The following is a 27,707-nucleotide window of genomic DNA, read 5'->3' on the forward strand; positions in this document are numbered from 1 at the left end:
CAATTAGAGTTTTGATCAGTTGTTTGTATTTTATGAACGTTGTAGGGTCTTGAAGATGAAAAACTGTTAATTTCCTCTGTTCAGCATTTAACAGAATCTCAAGCAGAACAGTGATGAAAGGAAACTTTGTAAGGATGACGGTGGTAATAACAATAATAAGGTTAATGCAGCTATATTATGTTTGCATAACAATGTAAAGCTTACAATTTTTAAGTGTGTGGTATCCCACTTAAACCTGGCAACACATATATATCATTATTCTACTTTTATCACATTCACAGAAGAAGTCTCAGAGAGGTGCAGTATAAGAGCTGGAATTTAAACTAAACTTTCTCAGTCTAGTAGTATTTCTTCTTCTCCCACTTCTGTTTCTCAAACTGTTAGAAATTTCAGCAAGCCATCATGATTTTACTTCAAAAGAACTAAAAGCCACAGCATACAGACTCAGGCTTTGATACTCTGACTGCCCCAGTTTCCATATAAAAATCCTAAAACCCCACACTGCATAATCCCTACCTAATCCCTGAATTGTTGAGGGAGGAAATTTGAAAACTAATGAGTTTAACCAGCAAGGGGTCATATTTTAACATGGAAGCTGAAAAGAGTGCCAAAGCAGGCTGCCCCTCCTGCAAAGGTCCAGAAGGATGAGGGCATGGCTAAAAGCTGCTTACCAATACAGGACTCCCCGGACAGTGAATAGGTCCCATCGTCATGGAAACCGCTTCTGCACTCACAGTGGTACCACCCTGGCAGGTTAACGCAGCGGGAATGGTTGTGGCACTCAATGATTCCCTCTGTGCATTCATCAATATCTGCCTCAGAGAAAAACACAAGCCCACCAGGACATTAAACTCTTTTGACACTAACCTTTCAGTAAACACCTAAAACATGCTCATGTCAACACAGCAGTTAAAACTGGTTAGTCACCCAAAATGAAAGTCACAGGAAAAATCAAATCCCATTTTTACCCCCGAATCCAAACAAACTGAATGCTATGGGTGTGTTCTCATATACTAAATAATAAATGAGAGCTGATGATCATGAAGACATCCTATCCTGTTTTGTTGGCTTCTGCATAATCAAAAAGTAAATTGAGGATGTTTGGCACATTTTAGGTATTGAGTATATATGGCTTTTTCTTTATGGTTTCCAAAACAGCAATTCCAGATATTATGTGCTGTTCCTTGGAAATATCTATGAATAAATAAGCTCAGGAAACTCTAGGTTAAATAGTGTTAAACGGGTTTCTTTTGTACAGCGGTATCAAAGAGACAGCATATTCATATGCCTTGCAAAGCTCAGAAAGAAGAATACTATGCACTGTTTTCTAAATTTCTGTGCCTGAGGGTTACTTTTTCTTGGGATACCTCTAGGATCCTGTGAGGCTAATGTTTTGGGAAGCATAGTTGGGTAACTACTGCTCCAATTACTTTATTTACAATTTTTTAAATATTTATTTTTGAGAGAGAGAAAGAGAGAGAGAGAGGTGGGCAGAGAGACAGGTACACACGGAGAATCCAAAGCAAGCTCCAGGCTCTGAGCTGTCAGCACAGAGCCTGACACCAGGCTTGAACTCACAGACGGCAAGATCATGACCTGAGCCAAAGTCGGATGCTTAACCCACTGAGTCACCCAGATGCCCCTTGTTCAGAATTCTTTTAAAGCTTAAGTACTTGATTTATGAGAGTCAATGAGAGATCCTCATTCTTCAAATCATTCCTGATGGAAGGACATGTTCTGGGCTTTGTTTGCTCTAGGATCTGGCTTTTTCACATAAGCAAATGCCTAGATCATGCACAGATTCTCTAGCCCAAAGGCTTGCCTCTGAGCTGAAGGAGTTGACACCACTGTAGAAAGACCAGCTGTCAATTGTCATGCCAGGGTCAGCTCATTTTTAGAGAATCTTTCCATGTAATTATTTGTTGGAATATAGCGATTGTTGCCTGGGAATCTTTTACCAGTTCTCCTGTTAATATTTTAACTATGACAGTCTTATACAAGTAGAAATCTAATTAATATTGGGATATAACACATCACGAATAAAACACATTTTGGAATCTTTTTCAGCAGTGCCCTGCTGTAGGCATCATCTCAGGGGCAATCAGCTACCAGTGTTTCTATTACCTTGACATGTCCTAAGGTGTGCACAGGGCTGTGAATGTAGCTTGCAACCCATCAGTCTCATGTCATGGCATCCCAGCCAAGTAAAGAGAGAAAAAGTGCAGCTCTTTATACTAGGCAAATCCAGCTTTGTGTTGTTGCTGTTGTTGCCAGCTGCCATCTTCCTCCTTTACGATTTGTTATCCTACGGTCCTTATAGTTCTTTGACACATAGCATCCCTTAGCTTTCTTTTTCCTCATTATTTTTTTCATTTGAATTTCAGTATAGTTAACATACAGCATTATATTAGTTTCAGGTGTACAACATATTGATTCAACAATGCTATACATTACTCAGTGCTCATAATGATAAGTGTACTCTTTAATCCCCATCAGCTATTTCATGCATCCCCCCTCCCCCCTCTGGTAACATGAGTTTGTTCTCTGTAGTTAAAAGTCTGTTTTTTGGTTTTGTATTTTTTTCACTTCCTTGTTTGTTTCTTAAATTTCACACATGAGTGAAATTATATAGTATTTGTCTTTCTCTGACTTATTTTGCTTACCATTATACTCTCTAGCTCCATCCATGTCATTGCAAATGGCAAGATTTTATTCTTTTATGGCTGAATAATACTCCATTGTATATATATACCACATCTCTGTCCATTCATCCATAAATGGACACTTGCTTGGGCTATTTCCATAATTTGGCTATGGTAAAATACATACACTGAAATACTAATACGACATCATGCTGCAATAAACATGGGGGTTGGTGGGGCATGTATCCTTTTGAGTTAGTGCTTTTGTATTTTGGGGGATAAATACCCAGTAGAGTGATCACTGGATCATAGGGTGATTCCATTTTTAAATTTCTGAGGAATGTCCATAGTGTTTTTCACAGTGGCTGCACCAGTTTGCATTCCCACCACCAATACATGAGGGTTCCTTTTTCTACACATCCTCACCAACACTAGTTCTTTCTTGTGTTGTTGATTTTAGCCATTCTGACAGGTGTGAGGTGATATCTCATTGTAGTTTTGATTTGAATTTCCCTCATGATGAGTAACATTGATCACTCATGATCTCTTCATGAGTTTCTCTTCTGTTTGTCATCTGTATGTCTTCTTTGGAGAATTGTCTGTTCATGTCTTCTGCCCAATTTTTAATATACTTTTTTAATGTTTATTTACTTTTTGAGAGACAGAGACAGAGACAGAGTATGAGCAGGGCAGGGGCAGAGCGAGAGGGAGACACAGAATCCGAAGCAGGTTTCAGGTTCTGAGCTGTCAGCACAGAGCCTGATGCGGGGCTTGAACTTGCGAACCATGAGATCATGACCTGAGCCAAAGTCGGATGCTTAACCAACTGAGCCACCCAGGCACCCTTCTGCCCAATTTTTATATTGGATTATTTGTTTTTTGGGTGTTGAATTGTATTATTTCTTTAAAATTTTTTAAAAATTATTTATATGAGAGAGAGACAGAGACAGAGACATAGAGAGAGAATGAGCGGGGAAGGGGGGCAGGGAGAGGCTCAGGGCCAGCATGGAGCCTGATATAGGGCTTGAATTCATGAACTATGAGATCATGACCTGAGCTGAAGCCAAGAGTCAGACAGTCAACCAACTGAGCCACCCAGGCACCCTTGTATTAGTTCTTTATGTATTTTGGATACTAACCCTTTATTGGATATGTCATTTGAAAATATTTTCCCCCATTTCATAGGTTGCCTTTTAGTTTTGTTGACTGTTTCCTTCACTGTGCAGAAATTTTTATTTTGAAGTAGTCACAATAGTTTATTTTTGCATTTAATTACCTTGCCTCAGAAGATATATCCAGAAAATGCTGCTATGGCCAATTTCAGAGACATGACTGGCTATGCTCACTTCTAGGATTTATATGGCTTAAGGCCTCACATTTATGTCCTTAATCCATTGTGACTTTATTTTTGTGTATGGCACAAGAAAGCAGTCCAGGTTCATTTTTTTTCCATGTAGCTGTCCAGTTTTCCCAGCAACATTTGAAGAGACTGTTTCCCATTGCATATTCTTTCCTCCTTTGTCGAAAATTAATTGACTATATAGCTGTGGGTTTATTTCTGGCCTTTCTATTCTGTTCCATTGATCTTTGTGTCTTTTTTATGCCAGTGCCATAGTGTTTGACTACTTCAGCTTTGTAAGATAACTTTAAGTCTGGAATTGTGATACCTCCAGTTTTGTTACTCTTTTTGTGAGATTACATTGGCCTTTTGGGGTCTTTTGCAGTTACATGCAAATTCTATAATTGCATATAATATAATCCTATATTGCTTGTTCTGGTTCTGTGAAAAATCCTATTGGAATTTTGATAGGGATTGCATTAAATGTGTAGATTGCTTTGGGTAGTATAAACATTTAAACAATATTTGTTCTTCCAACCCGTGAGCATGGAATACCTTTCCATTTGTTTGTGTCATCTTCACTTTCTTTCATTAGTGTTTTACAGTTTTCAGAGTACAGGTCTTTTACTTCTTCAGAGAAGTTTATTCCTAGGTATTTTATTCTTTTTGGTGCAACTGTAAATGGGATTGTTTTCATTACACTCTCTGCTGTTTCATTATTAGCCTATAGGAATGCAACAGATTTCTGTACACTGATTTTGTATCCTATGATATTAGTGAATTCATTTATCACTTCTAGTAATTTTGTAGAGGAATCTTTTGGGTCTTCTATATATAGGATCATGTCATCTGCAAATAGTGAAAGTTTTACTTTTTCCTTACCAATATGAAGGTCTTTTATTTCTTTTGTTGTCTTATTGCTATTACTAGGACTTCTATTACTATATTTAATAAAAGTGGTGAGAGTGGACACCGTTATTTTGTTCCTGAACTTAGGGTAAAGGCTCTTGGTTTTTCCCATTATGATGTTCACTGTGGGTTTTTCATATAAGGCTTTTATTATGTTGAGGTATGTTTCATGTAAATCTACTTTGTTGAGATTTTTTTTCAAATAATGAGTGAATGTTGTACTTTGTCAAATGCTTTTTCTATATCTATTGACATGATCATGTGATTTTTATACTCTTATTGATGTGATGTGTTACACTGATTGGTTTGTGAATGTTGAGCCACCATTGCATCCCAGGAAAAAATCCCACCTGATCATGGTAAATGATTTTTTAATGTATTGTTGGATTTGATTTGCTAGTATTTTGTTACAATTTTTGCATCTCTGTTCATCAGTGATGTTGGTCTATAGTTCTCTTTTTTGGTGTTAACTTTATCTGGTTATCATATTAGGGTGATGATGGCCTCATAGAATGAATTTGGTACCTTTCCTTCCTCTTCTACTTATTGGAATCATTTGGGAAGAATAGGTATTAACTCTTGTTTAAATGTTTGGTAAAGTTTGCCTATTCAGCCATCTGGTCCTGGACTTTTGTTTGTTGAGAGTTATTCTGTTTCTTCCTCAAGTTTTGGTAGGTTATATGTTTCTAGAAATTTATCCATTTCTTCTAGGTTGTCCAATTTGTTAGCATAAATTATTTCATAATATTATCTTACAATTGTGTGTGTATAATCTGTGAGGTTACTTGTTATTTCTCTTTTCATTGTGATGTTGTTTGAGTCCTCTTTTTGGGGGGGATAAGTATGGCTGAGGTTTATCAATTTTGTTGATCTTTTCAAAGAATCAGCTCCTGGTTTCATTGTTCTGTTCTATTGTTTTTCAGTTTCTACATAATTGATTTCTGCTTTTATTTGTAACTATTTACTTTATTCTGCTGGCTTCAGTTTTTTTTTCTAGCTCCTTTAGGTATAAAGTTAGGTTTTTTTATTTGTGATTTTTCTTGCTCTTGAGGTAAGCCTGTGTTGCTATAAATTTCTGTCTCAGAACTTCTTTTGCTGCATCCCAAATACTCTGGACCATTGTATTTTAATTTTCACTTGTTTCCATGTATTTTTTAACTTCTTTTATTTTCTGGTTGACCCATTCATTGTTTACTAACATGTTATTTACCTTCAATGTATTTGTGCTCTCTCAAGACTTTTTCTTGTGGTTGATTTCTAGTTTCATAGTGTTGGGTCAGAAAAGACGCACAGTATGAACTGGATCTTTTTGAATTCATTGAAATTCCTTTTGTGGCCAATTTGTGATCTATTCTAAAGAAAGGTCAATGTTCCCTTAAAAAGAATGTGTATTCTGCTTTAATATGGAATGTTCTGAATATATCTGCTAAATCCACCTGGTCCAGTGTGTCATTCAAAGCTACCGTTTCCTGATAGAGGATGGTGGGGAAGATGGCGGCATAGGAGGATGCTGGGCTCACCTCCTCCTGCTGATACCTTAGATTCCACCCACATCAGCCTAAATAACCCAGAAAACTACTGGAAGACTAGCAGAATGGACTCTCCGGAGGCAAGTGTAGACAAGAGACACACGGAAGAGGGTAGGAAGGGCAGAAAGGCAGTGTATGCTACACAGACTGGCGGGAGGGAGCCGGGGTGGTGGAGGGGCAGCCTGCCGGCAAGGCAGAGCCCCCGAAGTCTGGCTTGAAAAAGTGGAGGGGCTGGACTCCATGAGTTCTGACAGCCAGCGAGTGGGACTTAACATCTGGAATGTTAAAAGTCAACAGCTCTGCTCTTGGAGAGCAGTGAGGGTGAGAGGATGCCTGGAGGGAGAGTTGTTGAGCCCTGGAAGGACAGAAATCAGTGGGGGAACAAAGGCGCTGCCAAGAGGCATCTCCCTCTCCCACCCCCCAGCTGACATTCCAACGGGAACCAGTTCCCATCAATGAACCTGCTAGCACCACACGTACACACAACGCTGTGCTTCTGTGGATCCATCCCTCCCACAGGACTGCCTCCCTCCCAGCAATGCAGGGCCCCTCCCACAGGGGACCACCCAATGGCAAAACAAGTTAAGCCTGCCCATCCTGCCCCTGTGCAACTTGCAGATCCACCCAGCTAATACGCTCTTGGCCAGATCCCATCAGAGCAGCACCACAAGCCTAGCAGTGTGCAGGTAGCCCAGACAGGGTCACACCACTCCACAATTCCTGCCCCTGGGAGAGAGGAAGATAAGGTACACACCAGTGGCCCCTGAGGTGGGCTGGGGGAAGACACTGGGTCTGACTGCAGCCCCACCCACCAACACAAAATACTCTGGACAGCACAGGGGAAATGCCCTGCAGTTTGCAGCTACTTCAGGGATTACACAAAATGATGAAATGGAAGAATTCTCCTCAAAAGAAATGCCAGGAAGTAGCGACAGCTAACAAAATGATCAAAAACGATTTAAGCAATATAATGGAAGAAGAATTTAGAATTATGGTCATAAAACTAATCGCTGGGCTTGAAAAAAGCATAGAGGACAGGAGAGAATCTATTGCTACAGAGATCAAGGGACTAAGAAATAATCACAAGGAACTAAAAAATGCTATAAATGAGGTGCAAAATAAAATGGAGGTGGCCATAGCACGGATTGAAGAGGCAGAGGAGAGAATAGGTGCATTAGAAGATAAAATTATGGAAAAAGAAGAAGTTGAGAAAAAGAGAGATAAAAACATCCAGGAGTATGAGGGGAGAATTAGAGAACTAAGTGATGCAATCAAACGGAACAATATCCATATCATAGGAATTCGAGAAGAAGAAGAGAGACAGAAAGGGGCTGAAGGTGTACTTGAACAAATCATAGCTGAGAACTTCCCTGATCTGGGGAAGGAAAAAGGCATTGAAATCCAAGAGGCACAGAGAACTCCCTTCAGACGTAACTTGAATCAATCTTCTGCACAACATATCATAGTGAAACTGGCAAAATACAAGGATAAAGAGAAAATTCTGAAAGCAGCTAGGGGTAAACGTGCTCTAACTTACAAAGGTAGACACATAAGAATAGTGGTTGACCTATCTACAGAAACTTGGCAGGCCAGAATGGAATGGCAGGAAAACTTCAATGTGATGAACAGAAAAAATAGGCAGCTGAGAATCCTTTATCCAGCAAGTCTGTCTTTCAGAATAGAAGGAGAGATAAAGGTTTTCCCAAACAAACAAAAACAGAAGGAATTCATCACTAAACCAGCCCTACAAGAAAGATCATAAGGGGGATTCTGTGAGTGAAATGCTGCAAGGAACATAAAGTACCAGAGACATCATTATAAGCATGAAACCTACAGATATCACAATGACTCTAAACCCATATCTTTCCATAATAACACTGAATGTAAATGGACTAAATGCTCCAACCAAAAGACAGGGTATCAGAATGTATTAAAAAAACAAGACCCATCTATTTGCTGTCTACAAGAGACTCATTTTAGACCTAAGGACACCTTCAGATTGAAAGTGAGGGGATGGAGAACTATCTATCATGCTACTGGAAGTCAAAAGAAAGCTGGAGTAGCCATACTTATAGCAGACAAAGTAGACTTTAAATTAAAGGTTGTAATAAGAGATGAAGAAGGGCATTATATAATCATTACAGGGTCTATCCATCAGGAAGAGCTAACAATTATAAATGTCTATATGCTGAATACGGGAGCCCCCAAATATATACAACAATTACAAATATAAGCAACCTTATTGATAAGAATGTGGTAATTGCAGGGGACTTTAATACTCCACTTACAACAATGGATAGATCAACTAGACATAGGATCAATAAACAAACAAGGACCCTGAATGATACATTGGATCAAATGGACTTGACAGATATATTTAGAGCTCTGCATCCCAAAGCAACAGAATATACTTTCTTCTTGAGTGCACATGGAACATTCTCCAAGATAGATCACATACTGGGTCACAAAACAGCCCTTCATAAGTATAAAAGAATTGAGATCATACCATGCACACTTTCAGACCACAATGCTATGAAACTTGAAATCAATCACGGGAAAAAGTCTGGAAAACCTCCAAAAGCATGGAGGTTAAAGAACACACTACTAAACAATGAATGGGTCAACCAGGCAATTAGGGAAGAAATTAAAAAAATAGATGGAAACAAATGCAAATGAAAATACAACAATCCAAATGCTTTGGGATATAGAGAAGGCGGTCCTGAGAGGAAAATACATTGCAATCCAGGCCTATCTCAAGAAACAAGAAAATCCCAAATATAAAATCTAACCGCACACCTAAAGGAAATAGAAGCAGAACAGCAAAGACACCCCAAACCCAGCAGAAGAAGAGAAATAATAAAGATCAGAGCAGAAATAAACAATATAGAATCTAAAAAAAAACTGTAGAGCAGACCAATGAAACCAACAGTTGGTTTGTTGAAAAAATAAACAAAACTGATAAACCTCTAGCCTCTAGCCAGACTTCTCAAAACAAAAAGGGAGAGGACCCAAAGATATAAAATCATGAATGAAAATGGAATGATTACAGCCAATTCCTCAGAAATATATGCAATTATCAGGGAATACTATGAGAAATTATATGCCAACAAACTGGACAACCTGGAAGAAATGGACAAATGCCTAAACACCCACCCACTTCCCAAACTCAAACAGGAAGAAATAGAAAACTTGAACAGACCCATAACCAATGAAGAAATTGAATCAGTTATCAAAAATCTCTCAACAAATAAGAGTCCAGGACCAGATGGCTTCCCTGGGGAATTGTACCAGACATTTAAAGCAGAGATAATACCTATCCTTCTCAAGCTGTTCCAAAAATAGAAAGGGAAAGAAAACTTCCCGACTCATTCTATGAAGCCAGCATTACTTTGATTCCCAAACCAGTCAGAGACCCAGGAAAAAAAAAGAGAACTACAGGCCAATATTCCTGATGAATATGGATGCAAAAATTCTCAACAAGATACCAGCAAATCGAATTCAACAGCATACAAAAAAAAATTATTCGCCATGATCAAGTGAGATTCATTCCTGGGCTGCAGGCCTGGTTCAACATTTGCAAATCAATCAATGTGATACATCACATTAATGAAAGAAAAGATAAGAACCATATGATCCTGTCAATCGATGCAGAAAAAGCAGTTGACAAAATTTAGCATATTTTCTTCATAAAAACCTTCGAGAAAGTCAGGATACAAGAAACATACTTAAACATCGTAAAAGCCAGTAATGAAAAGCCCACAGCTAATATCATCCTCAATGGGGAAAAACTGAGAGCTTTCCCCCTGAGATCAGGAACACGACAGGGATGTCCACTCTCACTGCTGTTGTTTAATAGTGTTGGAAGTCCTAGCATCAGCAACCAGACAACAAAAGGAAATCAAAGGCATCAAAATTGGCAAAGATAAAGTCAAGCTTTCACTTTTTGCAGATGACATGATATTATACATGGAAAACCTGATTGACTCCACTGAAAGTCTGCTAGAACTGATACATGAGTTCAGCAAAGTCACAGGATACAAAACTAATGTACAGAATTCAGTTGCATTCTTATACACTAGTAATGAAGCACCAGAAAGACAAATGAAGAAACTGATCCCATTCACAATTGCACCAAGAATCATAAAATACCTAGGGATAAACCTAACCAAAGATGTAAAAGATCTGTATGCTGAAAACTATAGAAAGCTTATGAAGGAAATTGAAGAAGATACAAAGAAATGGAAAAACCTTCTGCGCTCACAGATTGGAAGAGTAAATATTGTTCAAATGTCAATACTACCCAAAGCTATGTACACATTCAATGCAATCCCAATCAAAATTGCACCAGCATTCTTCTCGAAGCTAGAACAAGCAATCCTAAAATTTGTATGGAACCACAAAAGACCCTGAATAGCGAAAGTAATATTGAAGAAGACCAAAGCGGGAGGCATCCCAATCCCAGACTTTAGCCTCTACTACAATGCTGTAATCATCAAGACAGCATGGTATTGGCACAAAAACAGACACATAGACCAATGGAATAGAATAGAGACTCCAGAATTAGACCCACAAAAGTATGGCTAGCTAATCTTTGACAAAGCAGGAAAGATACCCAATGGAAAAGACAGTCTCTTTAACAAATGGTGCTGGGAGAACTGGACAGCAACATGCAGAAGAATGAAACTAGACCACTTGCTTACACCATTCACAAAGATGAACTCAAAATGGATGAAGGACCTGAATGTGACACAGGAAACCACCAAAACCCTAGAGGAGAAAGCAGGAAAAAAACCCTTTGACCTCAGCTGCAGCCATTTCTTACTTGACCCATCTCCAAAGGCAAGGGAATTAAAAGCAAAAAAGAACTATTGGGACCTCATGAAGATAAAAAGCTTCTGCACTGCAAAGGAAACAATCAACAAAACTAAAAGGCAACCGACAGAATGGGAAAAGATATTTGCAAATGACTTATCAGACAAAGGGCTAGTATCCAAAACCTGTAAAGAACTCACCAAATTCCACACCCGAAAAACAAATAATCCCATGAAGAAATGGGCAGAAGACATGAATAGACACTTTTTAAAGAAGAAATCCAGATGGCCAACAGGCACATGAAAAGATGCTTCACGTCACTCCTCCTCAAGGAAATACAAATCAAAACCCTACTGAGATATCACCTCACGCCAGTCAGAGTGGCTAAAGTGAACAAATCAGGAGACTATAGATGCTGGCGAGGATGTGGAGACACGGGTACCCTCTTGCACTGTTAGTGGGAATGTAAACTGGTGCAGACACTCTGGAAACAGTGTGGAGGTTCCTCAAAAAATTAAAAATAGACCTACCCTATGACCCAGCAATAGCAATGCTAGGAATTTACCCAAGGGATACAGGAGTACTGATGCATAGGGGCACTTGTACCCCAATGTTTATAGCAGCACTTTCAACAATAGCCAAACTATGGAAAGAGCCTAAATGTCCATCAACTGATGAATGGATAAAGAAATTGTGGTTTATATACACAATGGAATACTACTTGGCAACGAGAAAGAATGAAATATGGCCTTTTGGAACAACGTGGATGGAACTGGAGAGTGGTATGCTAAGTGAAATAAGTCATCAGAGAAAGACGGATACCATATGTTTTCACTCTAATGTGGATACTGAGAAATTTAACATAAGACCATAGGGGAGGGAAGGGAAAAAAAAGAAAATGTTAGAGAGGGAGGGAGGCAAACCATAAGAGCCTCTTAAAAACTGAGAATAAACTGAAGGTTGATGGGGGTGGGAGGGAGGGGAAAGTGGATGATGGGCATTGAGGAGGGCACCTGTTGGGATGAGCACTGGGTGTTGTATGGAAACCAACTTGACAATAAATTTCATATTAAAAAAATAAATAAAAGCCCTAGTTAAACATACAAACAAACGAACAAACAAAGCTACTGTTTCCTTGTTGTTTTTCTGTTTGGATGATATGTCCATTAATGTACGTGGGGTGTCCACTATTAATTTGTTACTGTTGATTACTTCTTTTATGTTTGTTATTTTGGTGCTTTCATGTTGGGTGTTTAAATATTTACAACTGTTTATCTTCATGTTGTCTCCATTATTATTACATAGTGTCCTTATTTATCGCCTGTTACAGTCTTTGTTCCAAAGTCTATTTTGCCTGATGTAAGTATTGCTACCCATGCTTTGCCAGCCACTTGTATGACAAATGTTTCTCTATCCCCCCACTTTCAATCTGCAGGTGCCTTTCTTTAGTTTTTGTTTGTCTGAGAATCTATCTCTCCTATTTTGAACAATACCCTTGCTGCATAGAGTATTCTTGGCTGCAGATTTTTCCCTTTTAGCACCTTGAATATATCATGATACACTCTCTCTTCGGGCATGTAACGTTTCTGCTGAAAAATCACATGAAAGACTTATGGGATTTCCCTTGTATCTAACTCTTTTCTCTTGCTGCTTTTAATTTTTTTATCAATACTTTTTAATTACCATTTTAATTACTATATGTCTTGGTGTGGATGTCTTTGTGATGATTTTCTTGGGTGGATCTCTGTGTCACCTGGATCTGGATATCTGTTTCCTTCCCCAGATTCAGGAAATTTTCATCTATTATTTTTTGAGTAAATTTTCTCCCCCCTTTTCTCTCTCTTCTTCTGGGAGCCCTATAATGCAAATGTGATTTTGCTTGATGGAGTCACTGAGTTCCCTAAGGCTAGTCTCAATTTGCATAATTTTCCCCCTCTCATTTCTTCAGGTGATTACTTTCATTACTCTGTCTTCCACGTCATTAATTCATTCTTCTGGTTTTTCTAGCTTTCTCTAGCTATTTATTCCATCAAGTATACTTTAAAATTTCATTAATTGTATTATCTCTGATTGGTTCTTTCTTTTCTCTTTGTTAAATGTCCTCCATTTGAAGTGATGTCCTCTGCTCTTTTCTCAAGTCCAGCGAGTATCTTTATGATCATTATTTTAAATTCTATCAGGCATATTACTTGTTTCTTTTTCAATTAGGTCTCTTGCTATGATTTGGTCCTATTATTTTCTTAAAGATATATTCCTCTGTCTCCTCATTTTGTCTAACTCTTTGTATCTGTTTCTGTGTGTTAGTAAAGTCAGCTCTGTCTTTTGTCTTGAAGGTAATGGCCTTATGAAGAAGAGGTCCTATAGTGTCTTGGAGTATGTGTGTTCCCTGCTCCTTAGGATCTGCCGCTTCAGGGACTGTCTCCTATAGGCATTGTGTGTACCCTGTTGTAGCCCTGGCCTTTTCTTCCTTCAGTTCAATTGTCTGAAGAGGCTCTCTTTGCGGGTTGTGGATAGTGTTTGGTTCCCAGCTGGGTAGGGCGTGTTTTAATAAGTTGTGTTCTGGTCTGCTTGCAAAATGCAACCTGCTGTCACCATCACCAGAATTAAGGTCCTGCAGTAAGTGCTATTCAGGAGATGGGGTGCTGGCAAAATTTAGGCTTATCTTCTGGGTAATGCAGTGCTGCAACTGAGGCAAGATTTAGTACAAATATTTGATCTGCCTAAGTGTGGGGTCAGGGCTTGGTGCAGGCATGTTTGCTGGTGAGTATTGGCACCACCCTGGTTCCCGCAGGTGGCCCTATGTTTATGTTGAGGGGAACAGGTAGAAATGGCTTGCGCCAGCTCCTTTGTTCCTGAAGAGGGTCTCTCTGTGTTCCCTGCCTCTCTGGGACAGTCTCTGAGATGAGTAAATCAGTCTCCTTCCCATGTGCCCCAGGCCTTTTTCAAACTTTTACTTCTATGCTTTATCTCTGTGGGTTTTTTATGTGTTGTCTCTTTAAGGGCAAGGCCTCAGCTTCCTAAAGCCCTCTGAGCTACTCCAGAGTGGAGCCTGCTGATTTTAAAAATTTCAGGCTTTAAGTATTACTGGTTGTAAGAACTCATGAAATTCAGCCCCTCTCACTTTCAAAGCCAAATGTTATAGGGATTCCCCTTTCCCAGTGTGACTATTTCTCACCCTTCTCCACAACCCAGGCTCTCTCTGGACCACAGGTGGTGAAGGTCCATTTTTCTCCCAAACCACATCACCACCCTTCCTACCTTCTTCCATGTATGTGGCCTGTTCTCTACTTTTGGTGATTGAGTTTGTTCTGCCAGTCTTCAGGTGATTTATGCTGATGTGTTACCTATTTGTGGGGCAAAGTGAGTTTAGGGTCCTCTTAGTCAGCTTCCTTCCCAGGTCCCACTTGCATCCCTTAGGTTTCTAAATGTCATCAGCCCAAAGGACCCAGGCTTCTGTGGCACCTTCCATTATGGCTGTCAGATTGTCATGTATTATAAATCCCTAGAAAATTAATCTTAAACAGCTATGTTGTAATTTCTGAAATTTTACAGATGTGTGTTTTGGAGGACACACCTTGGATCACTTAGAATTTCAAAAATTGAAACAGAGAGGTAACTTGAGGCTATGTCTCAGAAACAAAGGGCTAGTCCCAGCTTATGGAGTCAGTTCAGCATTTTTAAATGCAGTCACTGAGAGAAACAAGGGTAATGAGAAGACTGATTTTCAGAGATAGCTTCTCCATGTTAAGGCTGAAAGACAACTGTCTGCAATGGAGCAGCGACAAATTCTACCTAAGATAACGATTTCCAAAGCCCCCAGAGAGGCAGTCATGACCCCCCACACATCCTGTCAGCATCTAGACTGCCGACAGTCTTCAGGTAACAACTTTCCAGGTAGTCAGCATTTTAAGAAATGAGGGAATACACAAGCCAAACCTTCTCAGATAACCAAAATAATCGCATGTCCTGATTGACCTGGGACAAGCCTAGTTTACATCTGCTGCCCATGTCCTTCTCAAAAGCATACCAGTTTGGAGGATAAGTTATCTGAACATCTTTCAATAATTCCTCCAGCCCTCAATTCAATGTTCAGGTTCAGAGGAGCAAGAGTGGCAAATCACGTGCAAATATTTTTTTGTCAGTTCACAGATATTTATGTTCCCAGAATGAAATAATATCTGAGACTATTAAAGGCTTCTATGATTAGGCAGGACAGAAGTTGTCTGTGTGGCACGAGGGATACTAACAAGAGAATGAAGACAACCAGATGGTTATATCTATGACTGCCCCCAGAGACACCGAGGAACCCCTGGCTTGCAATGAAAATGAGTAACATGGTAGAGATGCCCCTTGCCTGGCAGCTGCACTGCCCTTAGCAGATTCTGGTGACTCAATGGGAATAACCAGGGCTCCTCACATACTGGCATCTGGTAACAAAGCTGCACATTTCTGTTCTGTAAGGTCTACAATGTAAGCTAACATTTTCATTTGATATGCAACCAGGCTACACGTGAACGGTGCTCACATTTTCATGGTGTTCATAAACCTGGCTGTTTCTTCTACATAGTCACAGTAGTATTAAAAGCAACGCCTGCAAACCCAAATAGAGAAAACACTTAGATGCTTTTCAGTGACACTTTGGGGACTTTAAAAATTATAAATGGGTTGTGCTGCCTTTGTCCTCAGAGATTGGTTCCTCCCAGTCAGCACCTGCCACAGGCAAACAAATAAGACAGATGCTCTGGAAATAGGGTTTCTGTGAGTTCACTATGGAATCCAACTCTTTCTCAATGAATTCTGATTAACTACTGTAAGCTTGTGTTGGGGAAAGTCATTGAGAGGACATAACTGCTGATCAGAGACCTGGACAGAGACAGAGATCAGGACATAACTGATCAGAGACCTGGACCTAGGCAATCAGGTATTCCTCACTCCCTCCCCTTTCCTTGGAATATACATTCTGCCCACTGTTCCCAGAGAGAGAGAGAGAGCTGTTTTAAGGACACAGCCTTGAGAAAGCAATGTGTTAAGACCATATGGACGGTATACATGACTGAGCCCAGTGAAGGCCTCGATATAAACTTTTAAGATTCTGGCAGATGGGTGTGGAGATCTACTCGTCTTGTAGCTAGCTGCTCATGACAAGCCTTGTATGTTAAGTTCCTTTGTCTATGAAACCCGCCACCTACTGATTTTCAGTAGTCTGCCTCCTTCTTCAGCCTCTCCCTGCCCTATGTGTATGGGAAGCCTGGCTGCATCATACAATGTGTTACCTATTCCAAAGGAAACAAATAATATATATATATACACATATATATACATACATATATATATATATATATATATATATGTATATATATAATTTTTCCTTCCTATACCAAGTCCTAGAATTTTGTTTAAACCTCAGTTTAACCCAGAACAGATCTGAAAATGTGGCAGAGGAAAAAATAGATGCTGGGAGATTCTTAAGAGTGGAACCTAACAGTATCCATTTCTGTATCCTTAGTGCTACATGTCTGCTATGTAAAAGCTCACATTATAACCTGGGTCACACAGCAAGCAAATGGTGAAACCAGGTTCAGAACTAGCTAGAATGTGTATTTGTCTCTATCATATCATCTTGTTGACAAATGAAGAAAGGAAGATTTGCACAAAGATATAGCATTTATTTAATTCTCTAATGCTTGTTGAACTGAAAGTATGATGTGCTAAAGAGGATATTTGTGTTGTGGTAGATGCAAAAGGAAAGACATTATTCTGGAAATCCCAGGGCTCATGATCAAGGGAAGGAGGTGTACATGAGCATCCTTTAAACCCCAACCAGTATCACCTTCTCCAACTCCTCCAGACACCCAGGTCCTCCCTCCCCTAGTGGCTCACTATATATGCACACATCTATTTAAGCACGTCTTGCTCCATGCCAGTAATTCCCCTTTTATGCCCTTCATTCAAATGCAAATTTCCCCAAGAACAGAGACAGCATCTTAGAATTACATTTACAGTAAGAGAATATCAAGTAATATGAAGGTATTCAATAACAGTCTGAAAAGGAATGAATGTAAAAATAAATGACAATGGGCTGAATGAAAGGAACAATAAAAGAGTGCCTGAACAGATTCAAAGTACCACAAGATTTCCTGCTGTTTGCAAAGCACAAAGATACAATGTCAATTCATAGAACTAAATATAATGGGGTTAGTTTAATCTTTATGTGTTATTTACCTCTAAAGGGCACCATGTAGTTTCCATTTAACGCTTTGTTTCTGTTTCTAATCTTTAGAGAGTTTTTCAAGGCAGCATAATAGGCAACAAAAAGACACCGAGCTCCTACTGCCGTCAATAAACAACACTACCTGTACCTGGAGGTTTTTATCACAATGAAATCCAAGTGACTACCAAAGTTTTTTGTTTGTTTCATTGTTTGTTTTAGAGGGGGGGAGGGGCAAAGGGAGAGTGAGGGAGAGAATCTTAAGCAGGCTCCACACTCGGCTATAACCCTGAGATCATGACCTGAGTCAAGATCAAGAGTCAGACATTTAACCAACTGAGCCACCCAGGCACACACCCCCCCCTCCCCGCCAAAGGTTTTTTCATAGGATATGTCCTAAGGAACACCTTGAATCCTATTTGGAATGTACAATAAATTTGCTATCAAAAGCCTTTCACAAATAAATCCTTGGATTATTGTATAATTCTATACTCTTGAGTTGGATGAGTCTCTTCCTTCATCTGATCTTTTCTGTCTAAGATATGCTATCTGAAAATTAACAAAATCAATAAAGTTTATCTCAAAGCTTATTTTCAAAGAGATACTATTGTACATCATATTCATTGGTTAAAGTTCACAGTGAAGTAGAGGCTCAAGATGCAGTTGGATTTTATCTTTTCTCAGGATTTATAGAGTCAGGAGGTTGAGACGTGAGAAAAACTTTGATACTTTCAATGACTCAACACAACTATATTGAGCACACATATATGAAATGATGTACATCACACCCTGTGATAGAGATGAAAGCAAAGTGTTCTGTGCCCCATGCACTTACAGTCTATCAGAGCAAACTGGAATGTTAACAACAACAAAAAAGATAATGATGGTTAATAGAATATGGACTTTGGAGACAAGCATGACTTCAAATTCCTGCTCACCAACACACTATATATTATAAAGATTTTTCCAAATCTTTGTCTTCTCATCTGTAGATGTTGGGAAAATAAAGTCAAACTTTATAGGATTAATGAACAAAAAAGACTCTTAAGCAAAATCTATTCTATTTCTCCTATTATACAGAATACTAACCTTGAACTCTATATACTGCTAAAAAACAGAAAACAAAAATTAATGCTAACTTGTACTCAAAAAACTGGTTAGGGTGCAGAGGTGATTTCTGGATCTTTAAAAACATTCATTTGGATTTTGAGATAACGGTGACATTGTAAAACACTCAGGAGTAGAATCTGAATGTATCATATACACCCCATAAAAACATGGGTTCTCTCCCCCCAAAAAGTCACATGAATTTAAGTGGAATCAATATCATTAAGTGCCAAAAATCTAGTAAACACAAACCTGATTATTAGCTAATATTGGCTGACTTCCAGGATTGTACTGAACATACAGCATGAATCAGAATGTTTCAGGGAAAATAAAAAGATACGTAAATGAAACAGTGAGACTATGTTAAAGGAACAGGCTAGCTCTTTATCTCCTCTTCGTGGACTCCCTATGGTGTGTCCCGGGAACACCTCCTTTGCAGTCAAGTGAGGCCATGTTTCTGAGATCTAGCTCTAGAACTAGAAGTAATGTCATTTCAGTATGGTCCACAAAAATGTCTCATGAATGTCCTTACTATTTCTATCTGCCCACAGGGGGCTACAATACAAGGAAACCTTGGAAGCCACAAATGGCTTAAAAATGGTAAAGCCTTTGTCTGCCTGGTTCCCTGCATGATTATGGAGAGTGGAACCCTTCCACAGACCTGGAACTGTCATGGACTGTTTCTATGAGCAGAAATACTTTTGTCTCCTATGAGGCACCACACTGTTTGAGGTTGTTTTATTGCTCCAGCCAGTATTTCCTACCTGTTTTGATAAACCTCTTTCCATATTAAGTGGAAAGACTGCAGAGGTCAGAAGTCATGCGGACACCATCTCTAAAAATAAAAACAAGTAAACAAGGAAAAAAAACCCTCAGCACCAATCACAGATCATGTAGACAGCAAAAGAGGTGGGAGAGAAGTTTTGTTTTAGAATGTGACACAGTTGTAGTCAGATGCACTTGAGTTTGAATCTTGGCTCTGTTAATTCCTAGTTGTGGGACTAAGCAAGTTATTTATCTTTTTTCAGCTTCAGTTTCCTTGGTTCTTAAATGAAGATGGTTTTACCTAGCTCATAATGTTGCTTTAAGGATTGAATGAGATCAATGTAAAGCTACTCTATAGAGCTAGGCAGGCATTCATTAGGCTTGCAATAATTAACATTCTCTCATTTTTATTTCTTATTTGGTCACAGAGGAGCTATGTGTTCATGCCAAGACAGTCCAAGTCTCCAGGCCTCCATTCTTACAAGAAAAATTAAAAAATCTTGTTATAGCCTACCTCAGTGCTCTTCTAGGTTTAATACCCCAGAAGATGGGAGATCTAGGCTTTGGGATTATGCCTTCTTCTGCTACTAGCCAACCAAATGGTTGCTATAAGTTTTAAGAAACTTCAGTTTCTTCCTTAGTCAAATTAAAAAAATACATGTTTTGTGTGTATCAAAAACAAAGCTCCAATAAGATATGAATAAACTCTGGAGTCAATTAACTGCTACACAAATTATATGGTGACATCATTCTTACTGTTTCTTCTTTGCAAGTTCTGATTATCAACTAGTTTTTAGTCCATTAAACTTAAAGGTACTGGTTATTAACAATGGTGCCAATGGCAATGGTGATAGGGCTCTCTGTCTTCTTTAAATATCCTTCTTTACTGACTCATCACAAGAGAATCAGCCTCTTCCTGGTTGAACCCTTCCAATTTTATCTCTGAAGTCTTTTTTTTATGGCTAAAAATTCATTCCCAAATTCTTCCATAAAGAGCCAATCTGTTTGCACCCCAACTCTTCTCTCTAGTCTGGAGGCTCTCTGGTCCACATCTCTAAACTGGCTTCTAACACAAGTTCATGCACACATTTACTACTGCCTACAGATTAGCTAACCTCAGGGGTCTCTCTTCCTTCTGCCCAAAGCATTTCATGACATGTATCTTTCTACATTTCAAAGTCATTTGCCTCCTCAGCACACCTTCCCTGCTCTCATTCCTCACAATCAATGAGTAAAAGGTCAAAGTTCTTTTGATGGCTTACAAAGTTACATGATCTGTCTGCTCTTATCTCTATAAATTCATCAAACACTATTTCCTTTGCTAGCCACGGCAGCTACACTGGCTTCCTAGCTATTCCTCAGGCATACTAAGCTTGCTCTGGCCTTGGCACATATTGTTCATATATGCTGTTCTTTCTGCCTAGAGTGTTCTCTAGGATAGCTCCTCTGTTTAATCTCTCAACCTCTGAGTCTTTGTTCATATATCCATTTTAGCGAGCCTTTTCCTGGCCACTGTCTCCAAAATGACAACCATGGTTACCCCAGCTCAAATATTCCCTATCTTCTCTCTTGCATTTACTGCCACCTAATTGCTTTGTATTTTACGTGTATATCTTAATTGTCTCTGTTTCCTTGCCTTCACAAGAATGTAAGCCCCATGGGGGTAATATGATTATATATGAACGGAATTGGACTTTAAATTTAGTGGGCACAAAATGAATACTTGCTGGAAGAGGGACAGAAGAAGGGAATGAAGATACACTAGAAATTCCTTCTTTGACGTGGTTTACTAACCTGCTTTATATTCACTCTTGAGATCTGTTGCCAACACCATGCTCTAGTTTCTTATTTTCTCAGACCTGAATGAATGCAATGTCTGCTGGAATGTCTTTCAGTCACTGACCTCTCCAGTCCATATAAATATTAAGTTAATGTTTCCCAAATATTAAGTTAGTCCCCAAACTGATGACTCAGCAACACTTAGTTAAAATAATACTAGGTATTCTGGCATTTGATAGCTACTTGAGCTTAGGTAAGTCACTTTGCAACTCAATACATCAATTCTTTTATTTTTATAATAAGCAAAGATCAAATAGGTCAGTGTTTTTTAACCAGTACTGTAGAGAGTACTAAGTTTCCATGGAGATTCTCTTTAAAAAAATTTTTTTAACATTTATTAATTTTTGAGAGACAGAATATGAGCAAGGGAGGGGCAGAGAGAGGGAGATACAGAATCTGAAGCAGACTCCAGGCTCTGAGCTGTCAGCACAGAGCCCAACCGGGACTGGAACCCATAAACCGTGAGATCCTGACCTGAGCTGAAATCAGGCACTCAACCAACTAAGCCACCCAGGCGCCCCTTCATGGAAGTTTTCTTAAGCAGATCAGTTGAATCTCCAGATAGATCCACCTTGAGTGACCATTGAGCAGCTACGTCTCTGTAGCATAGATCTATTAAAGTTTTACTGCTATGAACTTTAATCACTTAAAAAAATAAAATAAAAAAACACACTGAACAAGATCATATTCACTCCCAGCCTGAAGTTTCTATGATTCTGTGATTTCATTCTATTTTGTTCCCCCAGTACTTACGAATGATCATTACTATAAAAGCCTCCCACTAGGCATTCAAAACAAAAATAATCTGATGTCACTTTACCTACCATTTTGCTTTTATTTCTCAGAGTTACTGGCCTTTGCACACTCTGGTCTGGTTGCCTGAGTATCTCCATATTCTATATGCAATTTCATCTCATGTTTCCCAGCCTGCATGTGATTGTTTTATTTAATTAAAATCCAAGAACAAACATTAAATAGACAAAGAAGCCCACTTTCTTTTCTCTGAATTCCTATGGTGTTTAAAAATTCTACTTCCCTATTTAACTCTTACATCTATCATATTTTAGAATATTCTGCTTTTTGCTATAGTTTCTCTCCCTACCAAATAGAATTTTTAAACTTCTACCTGTTAATTTTTGGTCTCAGGCATTCTGACAAATGCTTTATATTCACTACTTCATTTGATCCTCTGAATAGCTCTGATATAACTTGAACAACCTTAATTTTATAGAAAATGGAGTCTTATATGTTTAAATAATATGCTCATAGTAAAACATCTGGAATGTAGGAGAGTGGGAATTTAAACCAATGTCTATTTGACACCAAAATACATACTATTAGCCATTATAACATATAGTCTCTGCATATTTTAAAGATAGCAGCTTCTCTCCCCCTCTCTGCCTGCCTCCCTCCCTCCCTCTCTCTCCCTCACCCACTCCCCCCCCACCCAGCTTATCAACAACAGAAATTTATTTTTCACCGTTCTGGGACTGGAAGTATGGAGATCAGGATGCCAGCATGGTTGGGTTCTAGTGAGATCTCTCTTCTGGGTTGCAGACTGTCAACTTCTCATAGTAGTCTCACAAAACATTACTCTTTTATCATCACCCATGGCTAAGCACCATTTTAGGCCCACAGCTGATCTAATTCATTGTTAGCAATGGATTTCCCTGTGAAATATTTCAGTGGAAATATCAGCCAATGATTCCAGAGTGGGCAGAGTTTGCAGTCTGAGACTAGCTGATTCAACTGCCTTCTATAATGAAAATAAATTCCTCAGAAGAAAACTATATCTCTACTAAGAAGGAACGTAATACCCAATACACAATAAAGAAAGCATTATACACATAAAGAAATAAGAAAATGTGACCCATGCCAAAGAGAGAAAGCAGATAATAGAAACCAAACACAATCTTATCCAGATGTTGGATTTAGTAGGTAAAACTTAAAAAAAAATTAGGGGTGCCTGGGTGGTTCAGTCAGTTAGGCATCCAACTCCGGCTCCGGTCATGGTCTTAGAGTTTGTGGATTCAGCCTCTGTGTGGGCTCTGTGATGACAGCCCAGGGTCTGGAACCTGCTTTGGATTCTGCATGTCCCTTTCTGTCTGCACCTACCCCACTCATGCTCTGTCTCTCTCTGTCTCTCAAAAATAAATAAAAATGTTTAAAAAAATTAAAAATGTGTTCAAGGACTGAAATAAAAACAGAGTTGAAAACTGAATAGATTTTTACTTTTAATGAAGATGAGGTTCTACATGCTGTCCAAGTATTCAGTAGCGTACTGATGAGAAAATATGAGTGACTAAAATACCCAAATCTGGAGAAAGACAACCAGAAGGGATTAGAGAAAAATAGTACCTGGGCTCACATAGGGAGGTAAGAGTGCATACTTCCATAAACTGGATGGAATTTTTTTTTAAGTTTATTTATTTATTTTTAGAGAGAGAGAGAGAACTCAAGAGAGAGCATGTGTGCACATGAACAGGGGACAGGCAAAGAGAGAGTGAGAGACAGAGAATCCCAAGCAGGCTCTGTACTGTCATCGCAAAGCCTGAAGCAGGGCTTGAACTCATGAACCATGAGATCATGACCTGAACCAGAATCCAAGTTGGACACTTAACCAAATGAGCTACTAAGGTACCCCCGGACTAGAAATTCTAATTCACTGGATAATACTAGATCGAGTACACTAAAGGATCTTGCCTCAGTAGTGCAGAATAATTAGCCCTATATTAAATACTGCTCTGGCCCCAACAAAAAATCTTAAAAGCAATATCCAAAAGGATCTAATTGTGTATAAGTGTCTTAACTGTGGCCAAGAAACAAAGCTTAGGAATATTTATAAGAATACAAAAATATCCAGTATCCAACAAGGTCAAATCAACATTGTCTGGCATCCTATCAAAGATTATTAGCATGAATGGAAACAGGAAAGTTTAACTAAAAATGAAGAGGAAAATAAATCATTTGACACTAACACAAAACTAACACAGATGTTAGAATTAAAGATAAAACATTACAACAGTTATTATAACTGTATTCGTATGTTTAAAAAGCTAACCAGGGATGTTAAGAGTGTGTGTGTGTGTGTGTGTGTGTGTGTACACATACATGCTCTATATTACAAATAGGATATTATATATAGAGAGAATATACATACAGACACACATATAACTAAATCAAGCTACTAGAGATAAAAGCTACAAAGTATGGGATGAGAAATAATCTGAATGGGGCTATTGGCAGGTAAGATATTTCAGAAGAAAAGATTAGAGAACTTCAAGATAGAGAAATAGAAACTACCTAAAATGAATGCAAAGGAATAAAAAAAATTAAAAGGGAATCAATGAACTATGATTGAAAATTAAGTAGCTTAATACATCTGTAATTGAAATCCTTGAATGAGGAGCAGGAAGATAGGGAAAAACTTGAGGAAATATACTCGAAATGTCTTGAAAACTATAAGCAAACAGACCCATTAAGTTTAATGAGCCCCAACTTCAAGAGATAAGAAGAAAAAAACATGAAGGCACACCATATTAAACTTTCCCAAATCAGTGATAAAGTTAAAAAAAACAAATCTTAAAAGCAATCAGAAAAAAAGACATGTTACATGTAGAGGAACAAAGATAAGAATGTCAGCAGATTTCTTTGGTAAAATAACACCAGGGAAAAGACAGTGAAGTAATAGCTTTAAGACAATAAAAGAAAGAAAGAAAAGAAAAACTGTCAACTTAGGATCCTATACCTCGTAAAAATAAATTTAAAAAAATGAGGTAAAATAAACCTTTCAGATCTATAAAGCCTGAAAGAAAATCATTTGCCTTTTTTTGCACTACATCAAATGTTAAAGGGAATTCTTCAGCAGAAGGAAAATGATAACAGATAAAAATAAAGCTGTACATAAAAGAATAATACTGGAAACAAAATTATTTTCTTATTAATTTTTTGAAATTAATTTTTATTTAAAAATTTTAATTTTAACTTGTTTTCTTATTATTTAAGCCTCTTTAAAGGAATTTTGGCTGCTTATGCAAAAACAATATATTACTGGGTTTAATTCATGGAATAAAATGTATGACAACAATATCATTAAGTTGAACAGGGAAAAAATGGAAGTATACTATTGTAAGTTTCTTATATTATAGACGCAGTAGTATAACATCGCTTAGACTAGAGTCAGTTACAGATGTATACTATAAACACAAAAGGCACCAGTAAAATAACGAAAGATTTATAAGTAGTAAGGAAATGGAGACAAAGGAATTCTAAAAAATACTCACTGCAAAAAAAAAAAATACATTAAAAAGGAGCAAAAGGGAACAAAGAACAGATGGAGCAAATAGAAATCAAATAGCAAGATGACAGACTTTAACCACATCAATAATCACATTAAGTGTAAATGGTTATATCCAAAATTCCATATGCAGTAAAACAACTTCTTAAAAAAAGGTAACATAAAGATATTTTCAGATAAACTAAACCAGTGAATCACAGCATGCTGAATGGCGCTGTAAGAAATACTGAAAGAAGTTCTTAAGACAGAAGGAGAAAGGAACCAGATGGTATCTCAGATCTAGTGGAAGAATAAAGCACATTACCAATGATAAATTGATGTGAAAATATAAAAAAGATAGGGATTTTCCTTTTTAATTCTCTTGTTTAAAATACAAATGACTTTAAATAAAAAATTACAACACTATTATAGAATCCACAATGTATGTAGATGTAACAAATAACAATAGCAAAAGGAACAGGTAAGTGGTAAATAAAACTACACTGAAGTATTACAAAATTAATTTTAAGCAGTCTGTGAAAAGTGGGACTATATTGATCTAGTACATTAGTAACTCAAAGTAGATGGATAAATTAAAGATGCTTAGAAGATCTCAAGAAGACCCACTAAAAATAATGAAAAAAAATCACTTGATTAACCCCCCCAAAAAGCATAAATAAAAGGAATAGAACAATAAAACCAAATGAGACAAATAGAAAAGAAACTGCAAAATGGTAAATTCAAATCTAACCATATTGATATTTGCAATAAATGTATATAGGCTTTCAGGGAAGACAGCAGAGTAGGAGAATCCTAAACTCACCTCATACCAAGAATATAACTAGATAGCACCTTCATCAGTGTAATTAACCCAGAAAGTGATCTGAAGACTGGTAGAACAGACTCTAAAGAGCTAAAAGTAGAGTAGAGGCCAATCAGAAAGGGTAGAAAGGGCAGAGACATGTTGGGGAGCTAAAGAGACCCACAGGAGTGTCCAAGGAAGGGAAGGGCATGGAGGGTGTGGAGAGGGAAAAGGAAGATGCTCCCACACCTCAGGCATGGGGACCTTGGGCAGGAGGAGGATGACCCCTATAACATTTGGCTTTGAAAACCAAAGGGGCTGAATTTCATGAGTTCTTACAATCAGCAGGGCTCAGCTGGAACTTTAAAAATTGGCTCTAGGAGAGCCAGGAAGGTAAGAGGAAAAAGAGCCCTTGCCCTTAAAGAATCAGCACAACAAAAAGTCCCACTGAGGTACAGCATAGAAGCAGCAATTTGGAAAACACCTGTATTTATTTACCATTGGCAGAGCCTGTGCTAGAGGGGCTGGGATCTGTGGGTGACTTCTCAAAAAAAAAAGTGCAGACAGGTGCCATGTCCCTCCCTCACACCCCAGCCTATATACATGGACACCTGTGGGAACCAGTGCAGTTCAACACTCTACACCTAGCTTGCTAACAGTGCTCCTTGCCCCACACTCTCCTGTGGATAAGCAACCTCCAGTCACGGTGCTCTTGGTAGAAATTTTCCAGAACAGATGCAGGTCCCCTCCCACAGTGGACAATGCATCCTGCTCTCACAAGCCCTGGGGTAGGAGTTTTCTAAAGTGGCTCCAGGTCCCCTCCCACAGTGAACCTCAGCAAACCTAGCTAACACAGCATGATCTGCCCCCACATTCTCCTGGGGACTTGCTCCCTTCCATCCACCTTTGGCTGGAATGCATCTAAAGTGGTGTCACAAGGCTGACAGTGAGCAAGCAGCACTGATGGACCAGCACCACTCCAAAGTGACTCCTGCCCCAGGGAGGGGGGAAAATGACCACATACACCAGTCCAACTGCAGCTCCAGCAAACTGACGAGCCCACAAAAGAAAGCTTCTAATGGGACAACACAGGAATATGCCCTTCAGTTGGTTGCTACTTCACCTCTGGCAAACACCTGGTCTCAATCAACTCAAGTCCAGGGAAGCCTGAGACTGGCCCACTAACAACACAGTGACAAAACATTGCTTATTACAGGCAAAGAGAGACACTGCAGATAACTGGACTGAAGACACAAGCAGTTCAGCCACAACAGTAGGATGCATGCAACACTCTAGGAGACACCTCTGAAGTGCCAGAGTCTTGTGAACAGGCACTACACTGCAGGGGACTACAGGACCTCTTCTTCATGTGGCTATTACCTTCAAGACAAGTCATACAGCTCACTTCTGTAAGGCATGGAAATAGAGAGAGACTAAAAGAGAAGACAGATGAATATGTCCCAAATGAAAGAACAGGAC

At 38.7% G+C, this 27,707-nt stretch overlaps 1 protein-coding gene across 2 annotated transcripts in view; it reads right to left on the reverse strand.

Annotated features, from left to right (window-relative positions):
* Positions 1 to 27,707, reverse strand: part of NELL1 (neural EGFL like 1) — an 877,100-nt gene that overhangs the window by 44,029 nt on the left and 805,364 nt on the right. Inside the window, exon 16 of one of the 2 annotated variants that reach the window (XM_049649281.1) lies at positions 672 to 812. The exons of the other annotated variant lie outside the window; for it this stretch is intronic. Coding sequence (XP_049505238.1) covers positions 672 to 812 — 141 coding nt within the window. The remainder of the gene's footprint in view (positions 1 to 671; positions 813 to 27,707) is intronic. 2 annotated transcript variants of the gene reach the window in all.

The sequence above is a fragment of the Panthera uncia genome, chromosome D1 (assembly GCF_023721935.1).
Source record: "Panthera uncia isolate 11264 chromosome D1, Puncia_PCG_1.0, whole genome shotgun sequence".
NCBI lineage: Eukaryota > Metazoa > Chordata > Mammalia > Carnivora > Felidae > Panthera > Panthera uncia.